The sequence below is a fragment of the Belonocnema kinseyi genome, chromosome 6 (assembly GCF_010883055.1).
Source record: "Belonocnema kinseyi isolate 2016_QV_RU_SX_M_011 chromosome 6, B_treatae_v1, whole genome shotgun sequence".
Lineage (NCBI taxonomy): Eukaryota > Metazoa > Arthropoda > Insecta > Hymenoptera > Cynipidae > Belonocnema > Belonocnema kinseyi.
Window position 1 is genome coordinate 94376436 of NC_046662.1, and position 23119 is coordinate 94399554.

The 23119-nt window shown below is 31.0% G+C and overlaps 1 protein-coding gene across 4 annotated transcripts in view; it reads left to right on the forward strand.

Moving 5' to 3' along the window:
* The window catches only part of LOC117174316 (atypical protein kinase C), a 94932-nt gene that overhangs the window by 17130 nt on the left and 54683 nt on the right, over nucleotides 1-23119 (forward strand). The window contains exons 1-2 of one of the 4 annotated variants that reach the window (XM_033363319.1): nucleotides 18277-18517; nucleotides 20053-20784. The exons of 1 other annotated variant lie outside the window; for it this stretch is intronic. In XM_033363319.1, coding sequence (XP_033219210.1) covers nucleotides 20076-20784 — 709 coding nt within the window. In that variant the 5' untranslated portion in view covers nucleotides 18277-18517; nucleotides 20053-20075. Of the gene's footprint in view, nucleotides 1-18276; nucleotides 18518-20052; nucleotides 20785-23119 lie in introns of those variants that run through there. 2 more of the 4 variants (XM_033363318.1, XM_033363317.1) reach the window with 2 other exon arrangements.

Sequence of the window (23119 nt, forward strand, 5' to 3'; positions counted from 1 at the left end):
TTCGAGGATGCTTCTAAAATTTTATGGACACATTCTTGGATAGTTTAGGAAGACATTTATGCAAAAAAAAATCGATTTTTTGAAGCCTCCAAAGCAGGCTCCAAAGCAGTGTTTTCACATCCAACGTTATTTTTCAAATTTTTTTGAAAATGTTTCAAAAATCCTGAAAGATTTTTTTTTCCTAACAGCACAAGTTTTTGTTGCGACGAAAAGCAGAAAAGGACTGGTAAATTATGCTCTTCTTTATTTTTAGACACCCAGAAATTGTATTGTTGAGAAAAAATCAATTTTAAAAGGTTTTATCAATATTTTTGCAACAATATAGAAAATAACGAGATAGAAAACAGTGTCAAGAGACGGTTTTTTAGAACTTTGTTAGAAAAATAATTTTATTTCTTTAATGTTTGGTATATCCTGCGGCGTTTATCGGTGGAGGGGGGGGGGGGGTGAATTTTCGTTTTTCAGATAAACAAAAATTATCTCTTCTCACCGAGGCGCAGGTGTATAATTAATCTAAAAAAAACGATTGAATTTTGAACAAATTAACCGTGAATATTTTAAAAAAATTACCGCCATTTTGTATCTTTCAAACTTTATCTTTAAAATTTACCAACAAGTTTCGAAATTGGACGAAAATTACATCAGAATCAGAGAGAAAAATATAAATAAATGTACTATATTAAAAATATATTATAGTTTTAACAAAAATTGGGATTATTTTTTGTTAATCTGCGTTTTAATTTTTGTAATTTAAATACTTATAACATTGCCATTTTTTGCAAATAGGTGAGACGTGTATCGTCTTATAACATTTAAAATCCAACAAATTTTAGCGAGAAATAATTATGTGACTTAATCATAGACTGCTTGCGTGATTTGATATGAATCTGGCCAACAGAATCAATTTACAACTTGGGAAAATCCCACAAACGTGATTCGACTGTAGTTCGACTATAGTCGACAGCAGTCAATGGTCTTTCAGAGTGTTCATTCCAATTAGTGACATGTCGCTATTGAAATCACGTTTAGCTAATAAGAAAGAAGCAATCGTATGAAATCCTATAAAATCAGAAGTGAACTCATATGAAATCAAATACAATCGTCGGCAAAGATTCATCTGATTTCAGAGTGAATGGCCCCTCGGATTCTACATTAAAGATAGAATTTGTTTGAGCTGAACAATGGTGTGTTTGAATCAAGTAAGCAAGTCAAATATTTGTTTAATCCCTACATCAAAGAAGGAATTTGTTTGATTCAAACAACAAATTTCTGAGAGTAAGGATCCAGTTTGTATCGTCAGGAAATTAAGTCTGGATGTTTGTCGCTTAACTATAGAAAATTCTGCAACGTCCAGGAATTTGTATTGATCATAAAGACCCCCCGGAAATGACTGGGTGGACTTTTTTAAATTTTCGGAGTAAAACACTAATAGACTCAAAATTATTAAAGATGCTTTACGTGTACCTTCAAGTTTAAGATTACTTATTCTTTAACTTGACTGATAAAATTGAATAAAGTAATTTTAATTCAATTTTAATTTGAAGGAGCTCATTCTATTCTTTGAAAGGTTCTTTACAATTTAATTCGTCACTTTTTCAGGGTTCATAGTATTTTCTTTATTTCCCTGTGTTTCCCGTTTTTCTCTAATGCCGCGTATTTCTCCTATTCTCGAAAACACTTCCCTTTTTTTCTCTTGAAGTATAGTTATGTAAACATACAATTGTTCATTTCAAATCTACAAGAAAGAAGTAGCAGAAATATCTATTGTCATTAATTTAACCTTTTTAAAATTGACTAATTTAAAGCTAAACTATTTAGGATTTAAATAAAACTTTAAAGCTAGAATACTTTTTTTAATATAAAGAAATAAAATATTTTAAAAATGAATTGTAATAAAGATTTAAACAATATTTACAAGATTTATCACTGATCCTAATGGCATTTTTCGATTCAGCATAAATGTTATAAGTTCTACAATTTAAACAGTTTTCAAAGACTAACATTTTTAATTGAAAATTTAAAAATTATTGCTATTTAAAATTTAACAATATGTGATTAACAATATTTAGTGAAACAGTTAAGATCTTCAGATGCATAAAAACTATTGGCATCCTTGTAAATATTAAAATTACAAAAGTTAGAGTTTTTTAAATATATAAATTGATGACTAGAAATAATCATTTCTTAAATTATTTAACTCTTTTTAAACACTCTTAGAACTCTTTATATTAAAAGATATAATATTCTATATTTTCAAATAGTTTATGTTTTTAATATTAGAATATAAAAACTAAGGACGCCAGCGGGCGCCTTACACTCGAGCATTTTATTTAAAGCAATTTAATGAATAATTTTAAGTTAATTTGCACTCAGATTTCGTTTAAAAAATTAGAACTCTTAATATTACAAAATTTCTTTTTTTATCGATTTTAAAATAATTTACGTTTTTATGTTAGAAAATAAAAACCCAAGGACCTCTGTGCGCGCTTGAATTTTATAAACAAAATTTTATATAGAAATTCAATGCATAACTTTAGTTTAATTGATATCTAAGGAATTTTACAATAATTTCCAAAAATTAGACCTAAGAATGTTCAATTTAAATACATTAATTCCTTAATGGCAGAAACAATTTCTTTAAAGCAAAATTCTCTTCCCTTTTCTAACCGTAAAAATAAATATTTAAGGGGGGCGACCCATGTAACATCTAAAAAGCAAGGGTGTATTTTGGGATTATTTTGGGGATGAAGAATATAACGAATCTTTTCAAAACTTTATGGTTTATTAAGGCACTTTTGAACTAAGAAATAAATTTTTTCAGCCATAAATATGCACAACATTTTTAATTATAAGGGCAGATGTTGAACATGTTCAGCCGGGAGATGTGAAATGGCCAGCACTCTAGTTTCTCACAGATTCGTCCGAAGCGAAAAAACAAACAAGTCTATTGATGCTTATATTCATAGCTTCTGTGTGAACCAAAAAAGTTTAAAAATAATCATTTTTGACAAAATGTCAGTTTAAAAAAATTTGATTTTTACCCAAAAATTTTCATGAAATTGTTTAAAAATTTTTCTTCTAGTTCAGAGAGGTTCACAAAGAAGACAATCATTTCAACTATATGTGTATGCAAGGAGAATTAAATCGGTCAAATACTTTTTGAGTTATCTTGCCGGCAATGTTGAAAAATGTGAAACCGACAAAAAAGCGTTTAAAGATTTACATGTTGAAAAAAAGGCAGCATCGGCAGGCTAGCGCGGGGCACCTTTTAGCTGTTAAAGAACGCACTTGCGACTCTGAAACTTTCACATCATATTTTTGGGATGACAAGCTTCCATTTAAGCAAAAAAAATAGTTTTTTTGAAGCCGTTACATACTCCCCCCCCCCCTTAATTTGAAGATAGTGGTATGAATGAAAAGTGTAGATTCCTTATTTAACCAGTAATCTATAATTTTATTTCCTAACATAATCCTCTACTTCTATTACTCTGGTCAACACCTGAACATGATCCTGAATAAATGTTTAATTTTTCGCCTAGTCTTTGCATATTTCGTGAGCAAATTCACCCTTTTTGAAGACTTTTTGCGCTGTCATCACTGTTTTTCATCCTTTAATATTATTTAGTAATTTGTTTAATTCAAAAAATGATTAACGAATGATTTGCGAAAGTATTACTTCTAAAAAATCATCTCCACAGAACGTGACGAATATAATTGTAAAGAAAATTTCAAGGAATAGAATGATTTTTTATAATAAACAATTATAATCTCAACTACTTCTGTATTACTTGCGAATGGGATTCTCTATTAAAATTGTTTGTAAATGGTATTAATCAATTCAATAATCAAGTAATTTTGAAGTTGACTCTATACCTACAATAGCCCTAAGATGAACTTATCTATAAGCAGAAGATTTATGATTTCGAAGACGAATTTTCGAGAACCGGGAATAATTTTGGAACCGATTCCACATTTTTTCGCCACTAATTATTCTCATTCTTGATTAGTTTTTGTGATTATGAAACACTAGAATCCATTTCCGAAATGAAAGCAAGCATGACTTTGTGCCAGTTTTGTCGTACTTATTCGTCCTTGTTTGTACTTTTCATCTGCAGGAACAATGATTGCGCTTTCAGAAGCGCGTGAAGTATTCATGCTTGGATATCGGAGAAAACCACAAAGGAATAGAATGGTACATGTACGCTACCGAGTAAAGTCTTAACAAGCAAAATGTATGCGAGTGCTGTTTTCACTGAACACCTCCACTCCGTTCGTTTGTGAGATTTGCCATTAAAAAATCTTAAATCCACGAAGGAACGCTCGCGTAGAGCACAATTAATTAACGTAATGAGTTTTTTACATTATCATCATTTATGATTGAGAAAGTATTAGAATTGTCGGAAATTTGACATCACACTTTTTCAACGGATTTCCACGTTTCGAGACACCCTGAATCCGAAAATCAGGTTTTCACGATGGCGTCTGTCTGTCCGTCCGGCCGTCCGTCCGCCCGTAACACGATAACTCTCGAAAAAATGAGCGAATCAAATCCATCTTTGGCACACTTATTTTAGGTCCTAAAAGAAAGGACGAGTTCGTGAACCAGCTATTTTTGATAAAAATTCAAAAAGTGAGCGCATTTTGAAAATTTTTGAGATCACTTTTTTCTGAATTTGAAAGTTCTATGTACGGATATTTATAATATTAAAAAGAACAAACAATTTATCCTAATGATTTTTTTCAATAAAATGAACATTCTCAGAGATATTGCGTTTTCAAAACTTTTTAAATCAACCGAAAATCAAAATTTTAAGCCAAAAAACGCACGATATGAAAAAAGTCAAGACAAGAAAAACATTTCTTTTTGAAAGCCCTACAAAATCATCATAATAAATTTTTGAATTTTCTGCAAAAATCAAAAATTCAAATTTTTATTGCACAAAAAATAATGAAAAATAAAAAATTTCATTTTGTGGACAAACTATGTAGGTTACGAAAAAGATGAATTAACAAAAATTGTTATCCTAAAAAAGATCTACAATTTCGTTAAGGATCACTTCTTGATAGGGCGCGTACTTTTTGTTTTATTCGTGAAAAATAACATTGAAACAAAAAAAATAATAAAAAATGTGTGGAAACACGACAAAATTTACGAGAAAAAAAAAAGATTTAACAAAACCTGTTTACAAATATCGGTTGGAAATAGAGCGCGCAGCGCGAGTGTCACAATGAGAATGTGTACCTCAAATCCTACAGAGCTTTGAGAAACTTAATCTTTGACAATAATGAATTTTTTTATAAGTTTTTTTCAAGTATTCCAAATGCAAAGAATAAATATCCGAGCGCGAAGCGCGAGATTCAACCGTCGCGTGCCCTAGGCGCGCTCAAACTTGCGAGCGAAGCGAGCCGCACGATAAGAATGTGCCCGCGAAGCGAGCAGACTTTTATAATGAGAATAACGAAACATTTCTTGTTGATCAAATTGGTTAATAATAATGAATGTTATCAATCGCCGAAAAAGATTTATATACGTAGTTGCAAATATTGATATTTTGTATGTAATGTGAGAAAGAACAATATTTTCTGAAAATATACAACAAATCTAATTCAGTTTATGAAGTTTGTTTATAGCATTTAAAACTTTTAACAATTACTATTGATTTGTTGTTCACATTCTTTGATAATGCACTTAAGGCATGTAAAGCATGTAGATGTAAAGTAGGGGAAACAAAATATCTCTACAAAAACACATAAACAAGTACTTTTGTTTATAAAGTTTGTTTCCAAAAATAAAAACGGTTAATATTAAAGAAATAGGCTTAAAATCAATTTTAAAAGGTTTTATCAATATTTTTGCAACAATATAGAAAATAACGAGATAGAAAACAGTGTCAAGAGACGGTTTTTTAGAACTTTGTTAGAAAAATAATTTTATTTCTTTAATGATTTAATTTCTTTTAATATATACTTTATTAGGCACTGCCGATGGTTATGGAATTTTTCTTAAAGTTTGCCTTGAACTCAGAAAAAGTGGTTAAAGTCACGGAAAATTTTGTAACCACAGACAGTACGATTTTATTATTTATTACATGTTGTATGGTTAATTAAAAATAATATTTCGTTAACTGTTTAAATTTGATACATTTTAATAGGAATAATTTTATTACTTCTTGCGATCTAAAAGTTTTATTTGAACTTTGTTAAAAAGTTCAGAGTTTCTTAGATTGCTATTATTTTCAAATTTATTCCTAATCTTTGCATAAATAGTTCGACTATAGTTGTTCTTAAAGTAATAACAAAAAAAAAATGATATGGTTATGATTACAGAATATTATACAGAGCCTTAAAATTAACTGAAGCGCTGTGGCTCTCAACTGGCGCCTTTTACATTATGTTACAGTGGTACATTTTAATTGAATAGTGCATGAACTCTGTTGCAACCTACCATGGAGGTAGAGTCGAAGGCGCTTTACTGTGTTACAATTTTTGGGTAACTGCAATGCCAAGTAACGTACGTTACTACGCGTTTCTTTAGGACATTTTTTATGATATTTATACTAAATTAAATATGTATGTAGTCTAATTGTCAACGAAACACGCGAGTTTATTTATTTTTTAAAATTGTTATTTACCGACATTTTTAACCATTTGCAAACTTCTTTTATGGGCACTCAATCTTTTTGGTATAAAATTCAATTGTTTTGTTGAAAATTCAACTATGTCGTTGGAAATTTATTTTATTTGCGTAAATCTGATTTCTTTAACTGAAAATGAAAGTATCTCGTTGAAAAATTATTTTATTTGCTTAAAAAACTGATTTCTTCAACTAAAAATGAAACTGTTTCGTTACAAATTTATTTTACTTGCTCAAAAACTGATTTCTTTAACTAGAAAATGAAGGTATTTCGTTGAAAAATTATTTTATTTGCTTTTTATTGATTTTATTTTATTTTATTTTATTTTATTTTGAAGCAAATAAAATAAATTTTCAAAGAAGTAGTTGAATTTTCAACAAAACAATGTAAATTTCTAAAAAAAAAATTTTTAACCAAAAAAGACCAATTTTGAACAAGCCCGTGTGGAAAAAGTCCCCCGCGGAGGGCCCAGCTCATTTATCCCACGGATCAACGGTTAAAATTTCTAGTCCAAAGGGTGAATATTTTATATCCTAAAAAATTATCATAGCATCCCGATTTCAGCATCCCGATCAACACCGTTAACTGCAATTTAGATAATTAACTAATATTTTTTAACCATTTTTTTTGCAAAAACGAAAAGTTTATATGCAAATTAGTCAGGAACAACAAAAAAAAACTGCAGAAAATGAATTAGAATCCGCGATACACGCGAATAAAGATTCAAAGAGTTTTCGTCGATTTTCTCGGCTTCGTTCATTTTGCAGTTAACGGCTATTTCTCAAATCATGACAGCGCTGAATAATAGAAAAAGGTCGCCGAGAGGCCAGGTGTGATGTGGTACCTTGACATCGCCTTAAGCCAAGAAATGAATACACATATTATGCGAATATACTTAAATTTTTAATTTTTTAATGCAATTTGTTTATATAAATGGTGGATATAATATGTTGACAAATATTTATGATTATGCCAAACTGTCAGAATCATATAAAGAAATTTCACTAATTTTAAAAGAACATTTCGTATTTGCGAAAACGTAGCGAATTTATGAATTTTATTTCAAAAATTGCTTACAGCAATACATAATTATTTTATATTTATTATAAATTCCCATAATTCCTTGCTTTAGAACAAAAGGGTTTAATCTTGGTTTTGACAACTTTACAGGAGAAGCATTTGAAAATTTACAAAAATTTCTTATTTGGTACATAAAAAGATAGACTGATTATAATAAAAAAAAACTAAATAAATGATGTAAATGTGATCAAAATAAACAGAATAATGAAAAAAAATATTTATCGTGACGAAAGCTTATATAATAAATTATTAAATTTAAAAGAATTTGAAGATGGAACTTTTTAGGTAACATATTACCGAATTGCATGAAGCTGGAAGTTCTGGATACTGTCATGTCATTGTGAAATATGGAAGACATTCTTTTTTTATTGTACAAAGTAGGTTTAGTGAAGTTAAAAGTACCTTCAATGTAATTTGACATATTTAATGTTTGAACAAAATATTCAGATTTAGGCGAAATAGGCTTGTGTAGAATATCTCAAATTATGTATGAGTTGAAATTTTATATTTCAAAAATTAATGCTTTCCTTTTATTTTTATCTTAAAGAATTCATTAAGAATTTTAAATTTGTTAAAAATTCCAGACACGACTATTTTCAACAATAAATTCTAGCTTCATCTCATTATGTAGTATTTGTAATATTTCTCTATATATTATATAACATTCAGTTTGCAAAGTGTTTTCTCGAAATTCTTTATTCAATAAATGCTACGAAAGAAAGGAATCCCCCTCCCCTCATGTTTCCTTTTATGTGATTACATTTAAACTGTATACTAGCAATAAGTGTATCAGTGGGAGTTTTATCAATACATATCCTTTGATAGGACGAGTCTAGTTACGGTGCAAAGGAAAATCGATATCTGAGGAGAGTGCTTGTGGAAAATGGAGGAAAAGCTCTTTTTTTCGGTTTTCATAGTGCAATCCTTTTCATGTGGTTGATTCTTAATTCATTCTTGCATATAATGTGAAAAGTCGTTCGGCTACAATCGACTCTTGCGATTTTGAAATTCACATTGTGAAAATATTTTCTATTTTAATGTCGCATAATAATTTTATAAAGGATAATGTAGAATTTCCCTCTCGTTTTTCATTTTCGGGTTTGTAAAAACTACATCTATGCCTCAAAAATGATCCAAAGCACAAGCGACCTAATTAGTTTGTATCTGTTTATTGTTATATTGATTGACGAAAGCTTTTAATGTTTGTTTCATGCAGGAGATTAAATCGCGAGGATGTTGGGTTATTTATTATCATGTTGGTGGCTACAGGACGGAAAATGTAGGAAATGACTATGGGGTAATTTAGAAAATACGTGTTATGTTCAGGGGGGAGGGGGGCTGTGAAAGTATGATTCTCCATGTGATGAAAAATGTGAAACGTATCACGGAGGGGTTGGGCGGAGGGTGTCCAAAAATTCTGAGTTATGGATCACGTATTTTGTGAATGATGACATAAAAGTTTGTATCTTGAAAGAGAATTTTTGGTAAGAGAACGCAGTTTTGTATAGGCTATAGGGGGATACATTTTTGTAAGTAACATTAATGTAAGTGCTATTATTTTAGTTTAGGCGATTATTTTTCAACAAAAAGAAGAATTTTCAGCAAGTTGAACTCAACGAAAAAAGATGAATTTTTAAGAAAACAGTTGAATTCTCATCAAATACATAGACGAATTTTTAACGAAGAAGCGGGATAAGAAGAATTATCAACAAAGAAATTTATTTAAAATCAAGCTAGATGAATTTCCAACCAACAAATAGTTGAATTTTAAACTAAAGTTGAAGTTATTTTTTCTGATAAAAAGATTTATTTTTAGCAAAGAAGAAAGAACGAATTTCCAACATAGTAATTACATTTGTAGCCAAGGAGTTAACTATTAAAAGAAACGAATTTTTAAGAAGGTAGCCCAACATTCAACAAAGTAATTTAATTTTCAACCAAAAAGATTGATTTTCGATCAGAAGGATTAATGTTGCACGCAGAAACATGAATTATCGACGAAACAGACAAATTTTCAACAAAGTTAATTAATTTTTAAGCCAAAAAGGCAAATTGTAAAAAATAGTTGCATTGAAACAAAAAGGACGAATTTTCAAAAAAATTGTTGAATCCTCAACCAAAACAAATTAATTGTGAACCAAACAGTTGCATTTTGAAACAAACAGTAAAGTTGAATTTTCGACTAAAAATGGAATAGTTACAATTACGGATAAAAAGTATAGTTGAATTTTTGACGAAAAAAAGATGATTTTTTAACACAACCGTTGCATTTTCAACAAAATAATTCAATTTTCAACCAAATATTAGTTTTTTTAAACAAATAAGATGAATTTGTACCAAAATATATAATAGTACACTTTCCAATAACAAAATAGTGAAGTTTCAACCAAAAATAGTGATTGTGAAACTTATTAAGTAATTATTGAACAGTTTCTTTGTTCTTGATATAATTAAGTTAGTAGAATAACAATCTCACGCTCACATTCATGGTTTCCGTTGTCGACTTTATTGTGTTTTCTCTTTAAACCTTATCAGGGTTGGAAAACCTGGAAAAGTGATGACATTTTTAAAATGTGTTTCATAAACCTCGAAAAGTCTTTGAATTAAAAAAAAATGAATGGAACTACAGTAGGACTATAGAAGGGAGGGATGTTAAAGGTTAATAATTTAGTATTTTATAGCGAATTCTATATTTAAGAATTCGAAAATAAATGTTAAGGAAAAGGCAAATATCAGACAAAATGTAAGAATGAAATGAGAAGAAATGGGAGATTTAATGGGAAAAGCAAAAAGATCTGGAAGATGTTAAAGAAGAATTTCGTTAACTGATAAAATTTAGATACATTTTAATATGGATAATTTTATTACTTCTTGCGATCTAAAAGTTTTATTTGAACTTTGTTAAAAAGTTCAGAGTTTCTTAGATTGCTATTATTTTCAAATTTATTCCTAATCTTTGCATAAATAGTTCGACTATAGTTGTTCTTAAAGTAATAACAAAAAAAAATGATATGGTTATGATTACAGAATATTTGTTGTGACATTGATAAAAATAATATTGAAAATTGTTTTTAATTCAATCAAATGTATTGATAAACCATTACCATCGCGTTATAATATGTTACAATTCAATTTAATCGGCTGAATTAAAAAAAAGACCTAGAATTTTTTTTAAATTATACCTGGCAATCCTGGAAAAGGCATGGATTCTTGTAAGCAGACTCTTGTAGCAACTCTGGTTATCTAGCGTATTCGTTTATCCTGCACTGGTGTAGAGCAAGAGCACTCCGATCGCTCCGTCTTACTTCTTCTTACTTCTTCCTTCTCACTCCGACCTTCGTCGGTGCAGGTCGGAGTGCACCAGTGCAGGATAACCGAATTCGCTATAAGTTTGAAATATTTATTTGTCCCCCCCCCCCCCCAATCCTGCTAACAGCCTTATTTTCTGACGCAACCTTCTAATCCTCTTCATATTGGTAACATGGTTTATGGGCGGCTCCTAAATAAAATTTCAATAAATTAAAAATCAACGTTTGGGGTTCACTAGACCTTCCTGAACCTTCAAGTGAGTTCTTTTACAAATAAGATACATTTTTTTCTAAAAAGTTTGAATGTATGATTTGAAAAAACAGTATATGTACGAAGTCTAAAATTAGTGATTGACGGAAGCTTGAAACGTTTATTTCTTACCTGTTTTCGCTCTTATTAATTACTAAAATAGACTTACAAAAATAAGCTTCGGACAGAGAGAAAGAGAGAGAGAGAGTGAGTGAGGTAGGTGGAGAAAGAAGAGCTGCAAGATTTATGACTGGGAACTTGAACGCATAAAGTCAATCGGAAATGCATTTTTTAAAGATGCGAGTCGAACTCTCTCGCTCACTTCATTTCGATTGCTCAGAAATCGAAATCCTAATTTAGTTCAGTAACAAAACTATTCTTTCTACGTATATTAAAACGGAGAAACAAAGTTAACTGCGAAAAGTTTGAGCGGATAAATAATTATTCATGATTCTGGGATAAGTCGGTTTTGAATTCCTATGGCCTTGACATCTTTCTTAAAAATGCATTGTTATCGTAGAGCTTTTCTCTCCCATTTGTCACCGTAGCGAGAAAACCTTTTCAGAAGAATATTTCAGGATCACGCAGTTTCTCATTACATTTTCCTATACACGTGTTGAAGTTTAATTATTTTCTTCTCTTCATTGTTCCGAAAAGTGGAAATGTTTGGAGCTTTTGGAGAAAACTATAAGTAGATTTTAATTATCTTTTGACGTAAAATCAAGGGATTTTTGTGGTCTCTTTTAAAAATTTGTATTGTAGTATATCATAACGGAAACTGTGCAGTGTACACGATCGCTTTAAATGTCATTTGATTCGATTGGAGTTATTTTTTATTTTGAACATTTTTTAAATTGCAACTATTTAGTTACTTGAATTTAACAATGTCAATGATCAGGAAATTTTGTTTGAAAAAAAAGACGTTTTTTATATTTGAGTGGCATCCTTTGTTATGGAAAATGGCTTTTCTTATATAAAAAATAAAAAGCAGTAAAACCGAAAGAAATAAAAGTTTGTAACTTGTAAGATAAAAGAGAAAGATACATGCCTTTTCCTTGTTCCACACCCATGTGTATCGCGTGACTGAGAGAACTGAAACCATTAGCAAGTGCTTCAATCGAGAGCGCTCAACGTGCATTTGTACTTCCGATGTATCGCGAATTCCGGTAAATCGATTACCTGTCTGGCGGCTGCTCGCTAAAAGAAAAGTGATTAATTCACCTTAACACTATACTTAACGCAAAATTTTAATTACAAATAAACAAGTTACGTTTTCTTTTTGCTTGAAGTATAGAAAATAAGCATTTAATTACAAAGAAATATTTAAAAACATAAACTTAAAAAACTCCAATTGTTTAATAGAATTGCACAAAAAGGTCAATTTGTGTAACATAATTATTATATATCATATTATTATATTTATATTATATTTATATCAGAATTATTATATTATATTATTAAAAGCCTATGTTTTTAAATATTCCTTTTTTAATTTAATGAAAACTATACAAAGGTATTTAAATATTACGTTATTAGTGCTCCGACAAACATTTTGTGTTACAGATTTCATATTTAGCCTTATTTTACTAGACAAATTTGTAGTTTACTAAACCTAATATTTTAAAAGTAATAAAAATGAACTTCAATGTTTATTTGAACTATGATTATTTAGTTCATAAATGATTAAAATTTTCATTTTTCTGATTAGGCCTAGAAGAAAATCCAACTATTTCGTGTTTTAGTTGAATACTCTACTATTATATTTTCGTTTGAGAATTACAATTTTTGTTAAAAATTTGATTATATAGTTGAAAATTGAATCATTTTAATAAAAATTCAACAGTTTTGTTAAAAAGTCATACTTTTTGGTTAAAAACTTAAATATTTTGTTGGAAATTCAACTATTTAACTGAAAATAAATCATTCTTGGTTGAAAATTAAACTCTTTTGCTATAAAATGTCATCTAGTTTGGTTTAAAATGCAATTTCTGGCTTGAAAGTTAATCTGTGTTAGTTGAGGTTTCGACTATGTTGCTGAACATTCTTTTTTTTTAGTTGAATTCAACTGTTTTTAATTTAATATTAAAATGCTTTTTGGTATGGTTTTTTAAATTTGTTTTACATGGAAAAGTTCGTAAAACAAATGAAAAATATCATTGTCTCATCCACTATATATGAAGTATATATAACTTTTTACCTAGATGTAGTTTAAAATTGAGCTATTTTATTGAAAATTTCTTCTTTCTAGTTTGAAATTAACTCTTTTTTTTTAATTTAGTTAATCCATTTTTTTGTAAAAATGTTATCTTTTTCAGTTGGAAATTCATATATTAGGTTTAAAGTGGAACTATGTTGTTAAAATAATTTTGTTGTTGAAATTTCATCATTATCCTTGAAATTTTATCCCTGGTTAAAGTTGAACTATTTTTTCCATTTTTGTTAAGAATTAATATTTTTTGTATAAATATTCAATTAGTTGGTTAAAAGTTTAACTAAATTATTAAAAATTAATTTACTCGTTTAAAGATTCATCTCTTTGGCTAAAAGTGTAACTATTTTTTGAATATTCGTTTTTATTTTTTGGTTGAAAATTGTGTAATTTAAGGTAAGCTATAATAAACTATGTGAAGTAACTTTAAATTAAAAAAAAGAAATTGAAAACCATGGAACTTTTAACCGAAGGAATTTTTCTACAGGTTCAATGTTGTTTATCAATCTGTGTCAGTTCTACTTTAATACCTGCTTATTTAGATCAGTCCCAATTTTCTGCAAATCATTCGCTAGTTTCTATTTGAAACTATAATGAAAACCCCATTTAAATTTATTTGATAAGCTTCATTGAAATGAGGACAGGAAATTAAAGTGATTAAAGGTAGCTTCTACCATCAGGGTCACTGTTCGAAAGGAAATTTGAGCAGAATGGTTCGCGATAATTCATCGAGATCACCATTGTGCAGATGAATTCGAGGGAATATACGTGGCTCTCCTAAATTGATCGATTCTCCTCATCGCCAAGCCTAGCGTGTAACATGAACCGTACCATTTAATACTCACTGTTGGAAGGGAGCTTAGCTCTAGGTTCACTTTTATATATGTCATGACCGCATTTCAGGTGAAAAAGTGCTCAATTATTATTTTATGGTATTCAGTCTGCATTCTGCAGTTTTCTTCAATTTTTGACTTTTAGGCAAATGAGTCAGTCAATTAATTATAATGTTTAATAAGTAGAATTATGTAATTATGATATATTTAATTTTTTCACATGTATAACCTTTCAGCTTTTCATATTTTATCCCCTTCTTATAATATCCCCTTAGAAAGTTATAAATATTTGTGTGATACAGATATGTATTTTAAAAAGAGAAAATAAAATTCAACTTGTAATGAACAATATTAGTATTGCTTGCAGTGCTAACAGTGACTTTTTTATGTCTTTACGATCTTCTTTCACTAGGATTGAAGCTGCGGCAAAAGTTTTTGAGCTACAACCTCATTTGTGGCTAAATACCAGCAGTAAAAAGCTGAGCTCACTCAGTCAACGACGTATAGTTGTGAGGCGGAGATAGGTCACGTTTAAAGTTGCCTGACTAGATACGCTTTTTAGCTTCTATTCATTTCTAAATGTTAAAAAGTGTCTTATTATTCGTTTGCGAGCTATAATCAGAAAAAAAGTTCTTAAAAATAAAAACCACTTTTAAAGTTCAGAGAACCGTGTGGAATTTAAAAATTAGAGAGGATCTTCATCTACACGGAATTTAAAACTGATTTGATTGATTTAATACGAATACGAAATTTGGCATTTGTAGCAGTTGAAGACTTGGTAAGAAACTCATTTTACAGAATTAACTTCAGAAATTAAATTCTTTAGAATTAACTTCATGGAGTTAATTTTTCGTGTCTAAAAAATTAAACTGAAATACGGCTATTTATACAAGTTCTCATATTATTTTACTCGTGGAGTAAGCAACCAGCAATTTGTATGTAACCTAATTTCAAGAATTCGAAATATTCAGAAGTATTCAAAGCGAATTCAGAAGACTTCAAGGGAATTAAATCTATTCAAAATAATTAGAACGAATTCAATTGTAAGTGAATTTGACTGATGTCTTGGCCAATTAAATTAAATTAGATTTCTTGGATCATACTAAAACTTGGGTAAAGTTTAGTTATATTAGATGGTACTTTTATGGGATTTTTACATTCTCATCCTAATGAGAAGGTACTGATTTTATGTGGAAAATGACTTGCGGATTCCATCAGGTGTCGACGTTTTGAGACCCCTTGAGTTGTCGTTGTTGTCAAATATTGTAGTCTTTAAGCACGGTAACATTTGAAGGAATTATTCGATTGGATTCCTCTTTGGAACACTTACAAGGATATGAAAAGAAAGGATAAGTTCGTTAGCCAGCTTTTTTTAAAGAGATTTTAAAAAGTTAGAGCATTTTGAAAATTTTCGAGACCACTTTTTTTTAATATTTGAAAATTTTTTCGACAGCTATTTATAGTCGACGAAAATACAAACAATTTGTCCCTGTTACTTGTTTTCATAAAATAATAAGTACCAAAGTTATAGGATTTTCAAAATCGTAAAAACCAAACGAAAATGAACATTTGAAGTAAAAAAAAGCGTAATATGGGAAAAAGTCAAGAGAAAAAAAACGTTACTTTTTCAAGGCAAGATACGAAAAGAGATGGGTTCACAAAAATTGCGCACCTAAAACAGAAAAGCAAATTTTGCAGGAATTACTATTTGCAGGATAAGTAGTTTTTGTTTTATTTTTGAAAAACAACATTGAAAATAAAACAATTATATTTGAGTATAACGATACACGCTAAGAGAATAAGTGAGACAAAATTTATTAAACCAAAAAAGATTTACAAATTTTTTTAGAATATTTTTTGATAGGAAGCGTAGTTTCTTTTAATCGTAAAAAAACAAGATTAAAAATAAAAAAGAATGATAAAAACAAAGCAATAAGAATTAGAATGTTTCAATTTCCATGCATATTATGAATTGTAATGATATAAGTTTATTAAAATCATACATGTTTCAGCACAGATAAGAATACAATTTAACGCAAAATAAGAAACAAATTTCAAAGTGATCATGATAAATTTGACACCTATTTTTCGAAACCAACTTTTTCATTTTTTTAAGTTTGATCCATTTAAAAATTTTTTTACTTTAAAATCAAATTTTCAATTGTAAAGCCATGAAGGATCAAATTTTATTTTCGAAAACTTAAATTTTGCCCATTCTGTCTCAAGGAAGCCTTCGCGTCCGAAGTAGTTGCACTCTTTCAAAGTCAATATATAAAATTTTGTTTTCGCAAGTTTTGATTGTATTTTCTCTGACCTTTTCAGTGATCATAATTAGATTTGGAAAAATTATTATTTCACTGTTAAAAATAAAGGTATTATATTTTTTTCCTTAAAAAGTGTACTGACCTTTATTCTTGAAGGTCAAATAATAGGTTCTTAAACAATTCTAATGATCACTAAAAAAGGCGGAAAAATACTATAGAAACTGTTATAAACCAAATTTTCTGTATTGATTTGAAAAGAATATATAATTCCTTTGAAAGAGGCTGGTTTTAAGACCGAAATAAAATAATAAGTGGGTGGAACTTTGAAGCAGAAAATAGGTACATTGCAAAAAATGGTTGTCAAATTAAAAATCTGGTTTAAAATTGTTAAAATTGCATGATATATCGCAAAAAACCTTATCGAAAAAATGCAGGTTAAAACTTTTTTTATCCCATACGCAAACAGTTAATTACATCCAAAAAGTGCCTCTTCGCGCAAAATATTCGTCCAAACGACAAAACAATTGTCCCGTAAACTACCATGCAATAGAACTAGACTTTTCCCAACTTAAGTTCTATTGATTTTTCGGGTGGGTACACTTAAGAAAAAATGCCCTATTTAGTGAATTGGAGCTACTATTCTAAAAAATGGCTGTAGCAGGATTAACGATTAAAAAAATTTTTAATCCTATGTTGCTGTTATTAAAAGTATTACTTGTGTCGCAAAGAAATGCATGAAGCTTGGCGAAATGTTATTTGAAATATGTAGTACGCTTTACTTGAATATGTGCAACTCAAGAATTCAATTTATTGAAAATAATGCAAAAGAATTTAAACGAATTGACAAGTATTCAAAATATTTCAGAAACCAGTGTACATCTGAATTGAGTAGTGAGTAACCTCTCAATCTTCCTTTATTTTAAATTCTTAACTGAATCTCTATTTTTTTAATAAGGGTTACAAGGGTGGTCGTAGATAAAGAAAGTCAAAAAAGAAACAAGAAATGCACACAAAAAATGGCAAAACTCCCAGGACTGAAGACTCGTTATGCCAAACACGCTCGCATAGAAGAGCCACGCCTGAGATCTCTGGGAAAATATTGACACATCTGGGCCAATGTAGTCCTTAGCACCCCTCAGGTTTGTTCTCTCATCGTAAATCGCAAGGACTTTTTGCTGCCGGAATTTTGATAGCGTGCTCCCCATTATCCCACAGCCCTTGTTTTCGTATCCCCGAGCTGCGCAATATAACCAGCCTGATGTTAACCAGAGATCTGCCCTGGTGCGCATCAGAGTCCTGGCGCGGTGATAAACCTCGCTCCCCTAACTCGCGTGGAAATGCCAAATTCGAACACATCCTTAAATACCTGGTAACCTACCTACTACCTTGTTCACGTCCACCCACAGTCTACTGACTACTCTAACTACTCTTGCACTCTCAGCCACCCACCTTACGGGTGGACGAAAGAGCGAGGGAGTGTTGTGTTATGCTATTATATGCCGACTCTCGTTGGTGTTTGCATAGGTTTGTCAAGGAGCGACGGAGACCGAAAATCAGGTTGTTGGGAAAGTTCCATCATCCAACAAGGACAAAAAATTGCTGCGTGTTCGGCGTTTGCGCTCTGGAGTTGACGTCGTGGTAGTGCGCGCCGGGCGGCGGCAGTAACGTTTCTGCAGCAGTCCATATCGATAACTCGGTCCGTTCCAACGGATTCTCGCGAATCACCTGGACTGAAGAAAGTCCAGGTCGAAAGAGGGCGAGTCCGAAATAATAAAAAAAAAACCCTCCCAGTCACCAGAAGTCTTAGAGTGTACAGTCATAAAAAACAGCCCAGTCAACGTCGTCGAGGAGCGTCGATCGATCCACCGGTTCAACTTCAATCTGTCCGGGTGGGAAAATCAACCTCGTCCTCGCCGCCTAGTCTCTAGGATTCTCCCGGTCGACCTGTTAATACTCACATTAGTGCTCTTTGTTTTTTTTTGAAGATTTAAAATATAGGCCTCAGATCATGGTCCCTATTTCTCTTCATGTTTTTCCTTGTTGAACCCTATTTTTCAAAAATCTCCCCAGTTTATCCTATTTTCAGTGGCTAGTGTAGATTTATTTTTCATCGTGACTAGTAAATGAATATTTCTCATACAACATCATTTTTTAAAAAGTAAGAAGGTATTTTACTAAGGTATTAGTATTTGAATTTAGACTTAAATCAACTTCAGATTAAAAAATATATTTAATAATATTTCCGAACATTATATATCATCAATTTTCCGTTATCTTGCGATTGTTGAGTCGAGTTCAACCATAATTTTTTTTTATATGTATGACATTAAAAGCTACTATTTTCCACAACAATGGCAAATATTTATACTTAAGGAAATAATGTTTTTAAGTAACATTTGCACTTCATTTAAATATTAAACTCCTCTGTTATATTTTTGATGTTCAATTCATTGGAAATATCACTTTCAAGTTAGCCAATAATCTATATATAAAACATTTTAAATAACCTAAATTGAAGGCCTAATGGCCAATGAAGAAAAAATTGAAATGCTTTTACTCGCGATAAACTCTGCAGCAACAATGTTTATAAATATAAAATTGACTTGAATTAATTTGTAGAAAAATTGATTAACGCTTCTTCTCAGAGTTTAAATATTTGTATTTCTACCTTAAAAATTATTATTGCGATTGGCGTGGAAAGAACTTAACATATTTAAAAAACAAAGATATTATTAAAAAATACACGCCTATCAATTTTAAATAATATAAATTGGATACCTTTTAAATTTAATTTTGAAGATTTTAAAATAATGATATTACCAATCTTGGAAGATCTAGTATTTAAAATATCTGATTTGAAAAGAATCCTAAGTTAGTTGCGTGACTGCAAACTGGAAGTATTAAAATTAGAATGTCTTTCAAATTAGCATTGCATTCAATTTATTTGCTTTCAATTTTTTGTTAATAGGAAAAGACAAGAGACTATTTTGTAATATTTTCTCTACACGTGATCAGTGTTACGTTGAACATATAATATTTCCCTTGAAAATTTCATTTAAAAATCTAATTTATTTACAACATTTTTATCAAAGACTGTCTGTAAATTGGTTTCTTAAGGTTTGAATGTGACTTGAATGCTTTCAGAAGGACAGAGTAATAAATTATCAATCGAAAGTTCCTTATTTATGAGGTGTTTTAAAAATTGTAATTCATAACTGAAAATAGAGGAAACAATTCGTAAATATAAAACAAAGGGACGTTTTTAGAAATAGGGCCAACAAAAAAGTATAGAAGGAATAGATACCAAGCTAGGAGACTCCTACTTTAAAAGTTGATACGCCCAGTAAATTTACAAAATTTTATCTTATTTTTCAAGTTACAAAGAAAATTTATTTAATAATTAAAATGTGTTATCCCTCCAACTTTTAAAAAATAAAAAAAATAAACAGCCCTGACGCACACGTGACCAACAGGCCTTCGAAATCATCCAAGCAGAATGGCGTGGGGCTACTGGAGCGCGACATCCGTCGGCGACAGGGGTCGGTCACCTCGCCGTGAAAAAGACAAGCAGATCCACCATCAGCTCCAACAACAGCCACAACAGTACCAAACCCAGGAGTCACTCCAGGGCTGTTCCAGTTTACCTCAAGTCCAAGGAGAATTGGAAACTGCAGTTGGCGAAGATCCTCCATGTAGTCGTATGATCCAGGGTGGATCTTTTTATTCCTATTCAGCAGCTGCTGCAGCAGTTGCTGCTGCTGCTGCTGCTGAGAGGAGAACTGTTCCCAACTTGGAAGGGCCTTCTGGTGGGATTCACGTCTTTCCCAGAGATTTGCAAGCAAGACCTGGTACGAGTAATTTTACACCTTCGCCTGGAAGCGATTCTGCAGAATATGAACAGCCTATTCATCTTAATAGTTACGTTCTTCAAGATAATCCTAGAGACATTATGGTACAAACCTCTTCGAGGATGAAATTGTTAAGGGACGATGGCGACGATGAGATTTCCGAAGCTGAACTAGAAGATATGGCTAGTGCGGATGTCATTTACGCTTCAAATAGTCGGCTTATTAGACCTGGATCCAGTGGATGTCTTGTTCATGGACCATATCCGCCAAGTGACATGGCACCTTCGCTACCATCGTTTGTGGCTGATCATGGTGGGTCATCCTCTTCACCGTTCTGGTTCAACGACATCACCTGGGGTATGTCTAGACGAGGGAACGTGCACTGTTAGATAGTTCTGGAAAATTCTATCACATTTTCAAGTACAAAAGCAACTAAACACTTCATCTTTTTCAATCTTAAATTATTAAACATTCTTTGGTGGTAACTTTATATGAATGTGCTTGAAAGCTCAGATGTATATTTCTAACAGTATGTTTTTTGAGATAATTCTGTCTCTAGTGAGTTAAGTAAAGTAGGGCTTGAATCTTGTAGATTGTCGCAGAGGATGTTAAGATTTATGGCAAAAGATAAATATTTCTAATTTCCGAGCGTTGAGTTATTATATTGAAGGTGATTGAAGGCTGCAATAAAACTGTTGATCAAGCCGTACGAAACTTGCACCTGCTTCCTCTGTAGATCTAGGCGGTAGAGGCAAGATTCATAGCTTGATGCAAATTGAATTTTCTGACGAAATGACAATAGGCAAAGTGTTTTATGACAATGGAAAATCTTGAAAGCGAAACGTGTATTGGGTCTAGATTGATTGGAAAGAGAAAAGTTTTTGGTAAGTGGCGATTTAGCAGATCCCTATCTGAATCCTGCATCGAGGGTTTCACGAGATTCTTGATGAATCTGCTCAGAAGGGTGATTGGATTTGCCATGTACTTCACAGGCTTTAGAGTTTTGTCCCCATTTACGCTGATGGCCCTTTTTTGATTCGATAAACTCCCAAGTAAACTTATTTCCAACTCCTGTTCCGATTTGCCCCCTTTTCAATAGTGATTGTAATCGAAGAAAGTAGAATCCACGTCTATGAATTTCTTGTTCCGAAAATCCACAAATTCAAACATCAGTTTAAATAGATCAGCAATTAAGAAACGTATATAAGAAATTCGTAAGAATGTAAATTTATAACGTGAAGGAAGGCGGAACTTTGGCGTTAGGCGATGGTAAAAGTGGGTGTGGGAGGGAGTCAGATGACAGCCTTAATGACAACGGTTTCGAGTTGCCACTACGTGCTCAAATGGCGGAATGAGCATTCGTACCCAGTGAAATGCAGAACAAAAGGGTGGTGCTTCAATAAGTTGACTGTGTCTGGTCTGACATTAACGATCAGCTTTATTTATCACGTACCTCCATTCTCCAATGCTTTCTCTTGAGTCGTAAGTTGCCTCCATGAAAGGGAAAATGATACCACGTGCCCACAAATACAAGGATTATGCCCGACAAGTAGATTAAGAGGTTTTAGCTTCACCTCCATTCAAATTTCTCATATTGTATGACCAGAGATAAATTTTAGAACTCACTTCACGTATTTACATTTCCGTTTTATCAGCTGAGAACAATTTCGCAATTCTGGGATGAATGCAGTGAATTCTATTTAGATGACTAGCTATAATGAACTTTTTATTTAATATTTATAAGGTTTATTAATTATAACAGAGAGAGAGAGAGTCACGATACACTCGATGCAGAACTCAAGTTTCGTTGTGGTTGAAATTATTTTTTATTTCATGACCTTTCTATGCCAATTTTTTTCTGATATCGTTCCCTATTTCCCCTGTTTTCTCTTCGGTATTGTATAACCAGGGTTGTGACACAGTCACTTCAGTTACTTTTTTCGAAATCATTTATTAGTCACTTGTTAAAGAAAACACCACTTTAGTCACTTTTTTTGAAGGAAGCAGACACTTTAGGTACTAATTAATCTCATTTTAGATTTTCTCTTGAAAAAGGGAAAATTTAATTAATTTATGTATAAAATCTATGGTAATCTATAGTATGAAACTGCTATTCAATATCAGACTTCACACTCTGTCCCCTATTCCCCCTTTTTTAAAGAATTCCTCGTTTATTACCCCCTATTTTCAAGCAACTTCCCCTTTTTCTTGTTTTTTTTTGCGTTAATAGAACGCAATAAGAAAATTTTGTTGTTTTTGAATATGGAAAAGTCTACTATTAAATTTTTGGTTCAGAATTCTTTTTTCTTGGTTAAAAATGTTATTATTTTGTTGAAAATTAAATTATTCCATTAAAAATTAAAGAGTTTTCTTGAAAATTACGTTTTTGTTGAAAATTCAACTCTATTATAAAAAATTCCTCTTTTTGACTTCAGAGTTCAACTATTCAGTAGAAAATTAGTCTCTTTAGCGTGAAATTGCAGCTATTTCTGAATGTCACTCTTTGTTCGAAAATTCATTTATATTTTTTTCGTTGCATATTCAACCATTTACTTGATAATTCACCTTTCTTGGTCGAAAATTGAGACATCGGATTCTATAACCACGCATAAAATTTGCCTGGCCGCTTCAGGCCGCTCGAGTTGACCCCTGATGGCTTGAAAATCAGTTTTCGAAAATTCAACTTTTTAAG